The sequence below is a fragment of the Charadrius vociferus genome, unplaced genomic scaffold (assembly GCF_000708025.1).
Source record: "Charadrius vociferus isolate BGI_N301 unplaced genomic scaffold, ASM70802v2 scaffold41, whole genome shotgun sequence".
NCBI lineage: Eukaryota > Metazoa > Chordata > Aves > Charadriiformes > Charadriidae > Charadrius > Charadrius vociferus.
In genome coordinates this window covers 1,428,806-1,437,993 of record NW_009647013.1, presented here as the reverse complement: position 1 = coordinate 1,437,993, position 9,188 = coordinate 1,428,806, and the positions used below count along the sequence as shown (strand labels likewise).

Genomic DNA, 9,188 nt, shown 5'->3' with positions numbered 1-9,188 from the left:
GGCACGTACCTGAGCTCGAGGCAGCCCAGCTGCAGGGCCATGCCTTCGCTCACCTTGCTGGCGTAATTCTGCATGTACTCGCTCCGGAGCTGCCGAGGAGACGTGGGAGTCAGGAGGTGGAGTGGATGCTCGCAGGGGATGCTTATGGGATGCTCTCAGGGGATGTTGACAGGGGGTGCTCACAGGGGATGCTCGCAGGGAATGCTGGCAGGGGATGCTCCGAGGAGATGTTTGTAGGGGATGCTCGTATGGGATGCTCACGGGGGATGTTCGTAGGGGATGCTCGTACGGGATGCTTGCAGGGGATGCTTGTATGGGACGCTCGCAGGGGATGCACGCAGGGGATGCTCGCAGGGGATGCTGGCACGCAGGGGATGCTCGCAGGGGATGCTGGCACGGGATGCTCGTATGGGATGCTCGCAGGGGATGCACGCAGGGGATGCTCGCAGGGGATGCTGGCACGGGATGCTCGTATGGGATGCTCGCAGGGGATGCACGCAGGGGATGCTCCAAGGAGATGCTCGCAAGGGATGCTCGTATGGGATGCTCGCATGGGATGCTCATATGGGACGCTCGCAGGGGATGCTGGCATGGGATGCTTACAGAGGATGCTGGCAGGGGGTGCTCATGGGATGCTCACAGGGGATGCTGTCAGGGGATGCTTGCAGGGGATGCTTGCAGGATGCTTACAGGGGATACTCACAGGGGATCCTTACAGGGGATGCTCATAGGGAATGCTGGCAGGGGACGCTTACAGGGGATGCTGGAAGGGGTTGCTTGCAGGGGATGCTCGTATGGGATGCTCGCAGGGGATGCTCCAAGGAGATGCTAGCAAGGGATGCTCGTATGGGATGCTCGCAAAGGATGCTCATATGGGATGCTCCAAGGAGATGCTGGCAGGGGATGCTAGCACGGGATGCTTGCAGGGGATGCTCACAGGGGATGCTCACAGGGGATGTTGGCAGGGGACGCTTACAGGGGATGCTTGCAGGGGATGCTCCTATGGGATGCTCACAGGGGATGCTCCTATGGGATGCTGGCAGGGGATGCTTCAAGGAGATGCTCGCAAGGGATGCTCGTATGGGATGCTCGCAAAGGATGCTCATATGGGATGCTCCAAGGAGATGCTGGCAGGGGATGCTGGCAGGGGATGCTCACAGGGCATGCTCACAGGGGATGCTCACAGGGGATGCTCGCAGAGGATGCTGGCAGGGGGTGCTCATGGCATGCTCACAGATGATGCTTGCAGGGGATCCTTACAGGGCATGCTCACAGGGGATGCTTGCAGGGGATGCTGGCATAGGATGCTCACAGGGGATGCTGGCATGGGATGCTCACGGGGGATGCTGGCATGGGATGCTCACGGGGGATGCTCGTAGAGGATGCTGGCAGAGGGTGCTCATGGGATGCTCACAGATGATGCTTGCAGGGCATGCTCACAGGGGATGCTCTCAGGGGATGCTTGCAGGGGATGCTCGCAGGGGGTGCTCATGGGGTGCTCCCAGAGGATGCTCACGGGATGCTTACAGGGGATACTCACAGGGGATCCTTACAGGGGATGCGCATAGGGGATGCGCATAGGGGTTGCTGGCAGGGGATGCTTGCAGGGGATGCTGGAAGGGGTTGCTTGCAAGGGATGCTCCGAGGAGATGCTCAAAGGGATGCTTGTAATGGGAGGCTTGCAGGGGATGCTCATAGGGGCTGCTCACAGGGGATGCTCATGGGATGCTGGCAGGGCATGCTCGCAAGGGATGCTCCGAGGAGGTGCTTGCAGGGGATGCTCGTATGGGATGCTCGCAGAGGATGCTGGCAGGGGGTGCTCACGGGATGTTCACAGATGATGGTCACAGGGGATCCTTATGGGGGATACTCACAGGGGATCCTTACAGGGCATGCTCACAGGGGATGCTGGCAGGGGATGCTGATGGGATGCTCACAGGGGATCCTTGCAGGGGATGCTCACAGGGGATGCTCATGGGATTCTGGCAGGGGATGCTCGCAAGGGATGCTCCAAGGAGGTGCTTGCAGGGGATGCTCGTATGGGATGCTCGCAGAGGATGCTGGCAGAGGGTGCTCACGGGATGTTCACAGATGATGCTCACAGGGGATGCTGGCAGGGGATGCTGATGGGATGCTCGCAGGGGATGCTTGCAGGGGGTGCTCATGGGGTGCTCCCAGAGGATGCTCACAGGATGCTTACAGGGGATACTCACAGAGGAACCTTGCAGGGGATGCGCATAGGGGATGCGCATAGGGGTTGCTGGCAGGGGATGCTTATAGGGGATGCTGGAAGGGGTTGCTGGCAAGGGGTGCTCACAGGGAATGCTTACAGGAGATACTCGCAGGGGGGTGCTCACGGGGTGCTGGCAGGGGATGCTGGAAGCGGATGCTCACAAGGAATGCTTAGAGGAGATACTCGCAGGGGGTACTTGCAGAGGATGCTCACAGGGGATGCGGGCAGGGGATGCTGATGGGATGCTCGCAGGGGATGCTTGCAGGGGATGCTGGCAGGGGGTGCTCCTGGGGGGTACTTGCAGGGGGTAGTCGCAGGGGATGCTCGCAGGGTCCACACCCTCCCGCATCCCACGCTGGGACGCAGCAGGGGCAGGAGCGGGTGACAGGGATGGGAGCGACTGTCCCTGATGGAGCTGCACAGACCCAGCAGGGGGATGGGACCACAGGGGCTGCCCACGAGCTACAGGTTGGGGAGAGCAGCAGCCCACGGTGAAGGTAAATGGTGTCCGGGCTCTTGGGAATCATGTTTTCTGGGCTGCGGAGGAGGAAACGCCCTCCTGGAGCTGGGGGGGGTGGGTCAGGGTGGATGGAGAACAGACCTGGCTGGAGCTAGAAGACCCCCAGGGCCACCTCTGACCTGCTGGTAGAAGTAGAGCAAGGTGGTCCTGTCCTCTTTGAAGCGCTCTATGAAATCCTCCGGCAGATAGCGGATTTGGAGATCGTACCTGGCAAGAGGAGAGCCCCTTGATGAGGACCACACTGGAGGAGCTTTCCCTCTAACAGGGCTCGGTGGTCTCTGTGTCCCTGTCCTGGGTGGGTCTGGGGACACGGAGAGGGACACCACCACCATCGGGTCCTACCTCCACTCAGCCTCCAGGTGCAGACACTCGTATTTCTCCTGCACTTCACCCACTGTCAGGTCCGGGTGCAGCCAGTGGATCTCATCCGACTTCACGTGCTTCAGGCGGAGCCCGTAGCACTCGGCCAACTTGATGTCGGGCCCGATGCGGCCGCTTAGCAGGATGGACCTGATCACCTCCTGGGGTGGGAAGGAGCAGGGCTGAGACATGAGCATCCCCAAACAGGCTCCAGATGAGCTTCAGATAATGGGAAACCAAGGAGAAAATACAGCACAACCACAACAGAAATGTCCCTGGAGCGAGAACGCAGCCCCAAGCGCAGCCACCAGCCCCAGTGGTCTCCATGGGAAGCCTCCAAAGATGCTTCCAGCCTGAACATGTCTCATCCAACCTCCCAGAGGTGTTTTGGTTGGGAATAAAAGCCCAGGTGGGTCATTTCCATCCTTCCTTATGCCTCAGCTGAGCTAACACCCGATGCACGGCATCGTTTGGAGCAGGTAGCAAAGCAGGCATCATTGCTGGTGAGCTTGTGGTGCAGCTTGTGTCTCTGCTTTCCTCCCCAGCAGCGTGGGCAGGGGGTCCCCAGGACCCTCCCAGGCCTCTTCTCTCACCCTGGTACCCAAATAACCAACTAAGAGCTGATAGTTGTTAACACAACCGGTGGCTGGGCTCTTCCCGGTGAGGAGTGACGGCCTCCAGCTTGCTCCGCTCCTGCATCCTGCTCTCTGCGCTCCCATCCCTGCGCTGGGGACAGCTGGACCGTTGCCTTTTCATGGCTTTGATTGCATTTCCCCTCCCCGGGCACCCCCTTCCCAGCCCAATGAGTCCTCTCCTGCTCCGACTGCTCCTCTGAAACCTTCTGCCATGCCATAACCTCCTCCCGGAGGAGCCCTGTCCCCCACCATGTCCCACCAGTTGAAGGACAAGCCCCAGCTCAGCTGTACTTTGGTCACCTCCTCATGACTTCACTGCAATGTGCTGCCTCGAGGATTTGCCCCAGGAGAAGGCACAGCATCACCCATCGCACACTGGGTGTGTATCTCTCATGGTGGACACCAACCCTACATCACCCAAGCGCAGAGCCAGCACTGGCCGGCAGGTCCCCAGTGCCCACACATCCTCCCCCAGCTGGGAAACCACAAGACTCCAGGTAGGAAGGGTGACGAGCACATTTCCAGCCCAAAGTCACCATGTCCATGATGGAAAGGTACCAACATCACCTTTGCTGTCCTCCCAGCCCCATATCCCCACAGGAAAAGGGCAGAAGTCAGATGCAGAAATCCTTTTTCGGCCCCCTCACCGCTGAGGACCTGTGTCCATGCAGGGCAGTGGGGATGGAGAAGAGGTGGGGACCCAGTGCAGGCTGAGCCCCAGCCCCGCAAGGCACCATCACGTCCCAAATCCACTTGTCCTTTGGCCTCCTCCCATTGCTCCCTGCACCCCTGTGCCTGGGGATGTCTTCTCCAGGGCCTGGACACTCGTCTTTGCTGCCCATGAAGGGGACCAGCAGCAACTCGCTGGGTCCGACCCTCGCTGCAGGAACCAGCAGTGGGGCTGATGAGCCCTCACCCTTTCCAAGCCCCTCCTTGAGGCACCAGAGATGGCCAAATTTTCTCTCTGTCCTCCAGGTTTTGATGCTTCTCAGCCACGGGGCTCCGGGGGCCCCCACACCATGGAGAAGGGTGTCCTGAAGGGAGCTAGCTTTGACGCCGGGTGGACAAACCAGTCCTCCATCCACCCCCCCCCCCACCCACATACCCGGATCTCCGTCGTCACCGGGCACTTCACCAGCTTGAAGTTCTTGCCCATGTTGAAACTGTTGCTGTAGAAGCAGACCTTGAGGATGCGCATCTCCTCCTTGTCCATCTCCAACGTCCCCATGCCCAAGGTGGCCTCCAGCGTCCCGGCCAGGCTGCGGGAGGAACTGCTCCGCGGGCGACCCAGCGCCTCGGGGATGGCCGACATCCTCAGCACGCCCGGGGTGCTAGGAGCTGAGCATCCCTTCCCTGCGGGAGAGACGCCGTGCTGGTAAGGAGAAGACCCTGGGGAGGATGGGGCGGGGGGTGGTGTCACCCTACGGGGTGGGGAGATGGTCGGGAGGATTGGGGATAAGGGAGGAAGGGGTGGGATGGGGACAGCGAGGACACCCCGGGGTGGGATGGGTTGGGGAGAGGAGAAAGGAAGGGATGGAGAGATGGAGGTGGACGGGGACAGAGATGGAGCATGAGCTGCCCCCATGCGCAGCCACCGCCGGGGCCCCCAGCCCAGCTCCTCCGAGCAGAGCCTTGTGTCCTTGTCACCTCCAGAGCAATACCTCTGTCTCCATCATCACCAGACCGATAGCTGTGTGTCCTTGGCACCTCCAGAGCAATACCTCAGTGTCCCCATAACCTCCTCAGCAATACCTGTGTCCCCATCACCCCCAGAGCAATGCCTCTGTGTCCCCAGCATCTCCAGAGCAATACCTCGGTGTCCCCATCCCATCCAGACCAAAACCCCTGTGTCCCCATCACCTCCAGAGCAATACCTCGGTGTCCCCATCACCTCCAGAGCAATACCTTGGTGTCTTTGTCACCTCCAGAGCAATACCTTGGTGTCCTTGTCACCTCCAGAACATTAGCTGAGTGTCCTTGTCACCTCCAGCTCTATGCCTCCGTGTCCCCGTCAACCCCAGAGCAATACCTCAGTGTCCCCATAACTTCCTCAGCAATACCTCTGTGTCCCCATCACCTGGAGATCAACACTCCTGTGTCCCCAGCACCTGCAGAGCAATAGCACGGTGTCCTTGTCACCTCCAGAGCAATACCTCAGTGTCCCCATAACTTCTTCAGCAATACCTGTGTGTCCCCATCACCTGCAGAGCAACACCCCTGTGTCCCCAGAACATCCAGAGCAATCCCTCTGTGTCCTTGTCACCTCCAGAGCAATACCTCTGTGTCCCCATAACTTCCTCAGCAATGCCTCTGTGTCCCCATCACCTCCAGAGCAATACCTTGGTGTCCTTGCCACCTCTAGAGCAATACCTCGGTGTCCCCATCCCATCCAGACCAAAACCCCTGTGTCCCCATCACCTCCAGAGCAATACCTTGGTGTCTTTGTCACCTCCAGAGCAATACCTTGGTGTCCTTGTCACCTCCAGAACATTAGCTCTGTGTCCCCATCACCTCCAGAGCAATACCTCTGTGTCCCCAGCACCTGCAGAGCAACACCCCTGTGTCCCCATCAGCTCCAGAGCAATACCTCGGTGTCCTTGTCACCTCCAGAGCAATACCTTGGTGTCCTTGTCACCTCCAGAACATTAGCTCTGTGTCCCCATCACCTCCAGAGCAATACCTCTGTGTCCCCAGCACCTGCAGAGCAACACCCCTGTGTCCCCATCAGCTCCAGAGCAATACCTCGGTGTCCTTGTCACCTCCAGAGCAATACCTTGGTGTCCTTGTCACCTCCAGAACATTAGCTCTGTGTCCCCATCACCTCCAGAGCAATACCTCTGTGTCCCCAGCACCTGCAGAGCAACACCCCTGTGTCCCCATCAGCTCCAGAGCAATACCTCGGTGTCCTTGTCACCTCCAGAGCAATACCTTGGTGTCCTTGTCACCTCCAGAACATTAGCTCTGTGTCCCCATCACCTCCAGAGCCATACCTCGGTGTCCCCATCACCTCCAGAGCCATACCTCGGTGTCCCCAACACCTCCAGAGCAATACCTCGGTGTCCTCAGCAATCACCATTTCATCGCCCCCCAGGAAACCCAGGGGAGACTTCGGGCTGCAGCTTCCCAGTAGGTACCTGCAACTGCAGCTGCGGTTCCGCAACGTGACCTCCCAACTCAACTCAATTTAGCACGTAGCTTTGCAAAAAAAAAAAAAAAAAAGAACCAACAAAAAAAAACCCCAAAAAAACACCAAGCAACCAATAAAAAGCAAAATGGGGTGAGCAAGCTGGGTTCCTTCGCCCCCGGAAGGGTGATACTGGTTTATATCGATCTGCTCTTTTATTTTTAGAAGGGATAAAACCCAGAAGCCAGCTCAAAAAAAAAAAAAAAAAAAAAAAAAGTCATTTCAGCCAGAAGGGAAGTGGCTTGAATTTTCCCTTTGCTGAGAAAAACAGTTTAAGGGGGTACGCAGGTCTTGGATCATCCGAATGGATCCAAAATCCTCCTCTTCCCGTGATTTTTGGGTTGCCAGCTGGGCAGGGCTGGCACGGACGAGGGTTTGTTCTGGGTGGTTTTCTCCACCTCTCTGGGCATTCACCCGGGCTGAGGCCAGGCAAACTCAGCTCACGTAACCCCCCCCAGAGCAAAGGTGTTTGTCTCAGCCCGGCCACCGGCTTCCCGGGAAAGGACGGAGCTTTGCACGGAGCCTGAGCCGGCAAAAAAGGACTGGAGAGACATGGACCTGTTGGAGCGGGGCCAGAGGAGGCCCCGGAGCTGCTGGGAGGGCTGGAGCCCCTCTGCTGGGAGGACAGGCTGGGAGAGTTGGGGGGGTTCAGCCTGGAGAAGAGAAGGCCAAAAAGGGGAGACCTCAGAGCCCCTTCCAGTGCCTAAAGGGGCTCCAGGAGAGCTGGGGAGGGACTCTGGGTCAGGGAGGAGAGCCATGGGATGAGGGGGAACGGTTTGACACTGACAGAGGGGAGATTGAGATGAGATATGAGGAAGAAATTCTTTGCTGTGCGGGTGGTGATCCCCTGGGGCAGGTTGCCCCGAGAAGCTGTGGCTGCCCCATCCCTGGAGGGGTTCAAGGCCAGGTTGGACGGGGCTTGGAGCAACCTGGGCTGGTGGGAGGGGGCCCTGCCCAGGGCAGGGGGGGGGAATGAGATGGTCTTCAAGGTCCCTTCCACCCCAACCCATTCTGTGACTCGATGATTCCACAAAGCAGCCCGCACAGCAGACGCACGGGACGAAGTCAGGTTTGCAAAGAGCTGCTCCAATCCGCGTCTCTTCGGGAGCGAAGTAAGAAATCAATGTGGAAGTTCACCCCTGAGGCTGTTTCGGAGCTGCGGCCCCGGCTGAGCCCGGCCCTCGAGTTACTCATTAAACAGCCGAGGAGCTGTTTGCAATCAGGAGCTCTCCTGTGCGTCACTCCGTGTCTGCAACACGGAAAGGTCCCGGCGTAGCACCGGAGAGGGGGAGGAATTCTGGAGGGGCAGAGAGGGACTGGGGAGGTGATGGGGTGCCCGGAGGGTCTCCCCGGCTCTGCCCGACGGAGGCAGACAGGGTGAGGAGCAGACCTGGAAGATGCCGCAGGGATGGGATGGGGCGGGTGGGATCGGCTGCGAGATGTCCCATAGATCCCATTGCGTGGGGCTGAGGGTTCCGCTCTCCCCACCGTGTCCACGGGGTCGGACAGCCGAGAGAGCCTCTAATACGACAGCAAACAGGTTCTCAGCATCCCTCGTCTCATCCAGGGCAACGCCAGGCAGCCCAACCCAAACCTCACGGCTGGAGGAACCGCAGGTCGGGGGCTGCAGCCATCGCCCCCATCACCAACCTCAGCAAAACCACAGAAGCTGTGGTTGCCCCATCCCTGGAGGTGTTCAAGGCCAGGATGGACGGGGCTTGGAGCAACCTGGGCTGGGGGGAGGATTGGACTAGATGATCTTCAAGTTCCCTTCCAACCCAAACCACCCTATGACTCTACGATTCCATAAAAACCGAGCGCAGACGGGGCAGACGGCAAGAAAACCGCACAGCGAGGAGCTGCCGAGGGTTTTCTCTCCCCATTTCCCCCATTTCTCCTTCCTCGCTGGGATTTGCAGCGCCGTTTGCGCAGCCCTCAGAGGCGGCTTCGCCGTAATTACCGCCCAACGGGCGCAGCGGCACGCCGTGTGCTGCCTCCCCCCCCAGCTTCAGCTTTTTAAAGCCACTCGCCTGAGTCACCCTCCTAAAAATACGCGCGGTGGAGCCTGGCACTTTCGGGGTCCGTAGCGAAGGCTTCGCTGGCAGCGGTGCGACGCGTGGAAGGGCCCAGACTTTGTTTTCCAGGTTTCTCCCAGGGAACAGGCGAAGAGGCGGGAGCGTTGCTACGGCAGCGGTGGGATGCTAAAACCTTGGACTCGAGCAAAGCGGCGGTGCGGAGCCGGGTACCCTCACCCCC

At 59.3% G+C, this 9,188-nt stretch overlaps 1 protein-coding gene across 1 annotated transcript in view; it reads right to left on the bottom strand.

Annotated features, from left to right (window-relative positions):
* The window catches only part of PTK2B (protein tyrosine kinase 2 beta), a 25,201-nt gene extending 20,141 nt beyond the window's left edge, over positions 1-5,060 (bottom strand). The window contains exons 1-4 of the mRNA XM_009895468.1: positions 4,854-5,060; positions 3,096-3,274; positions 2,873-2,960; positions 10-89 (exon numbers count right to left, since the gene is read on the bottom strand). Coding sequence (XP_009893770.1) covers positions 10-89; positions 2,873-2,960; positions 3,096-3,274; positions 4,854-5,060 — 554 coding nt within the window. The remainder of the gene's footprint in view (positions 1-9; positions 90-2,872; positions 2,961-3,095; positions 3,275-4,853) is intronic.
* Between the last annotated feature and the right edge of the window lie 4,128 nt (positions 5,061-9,188).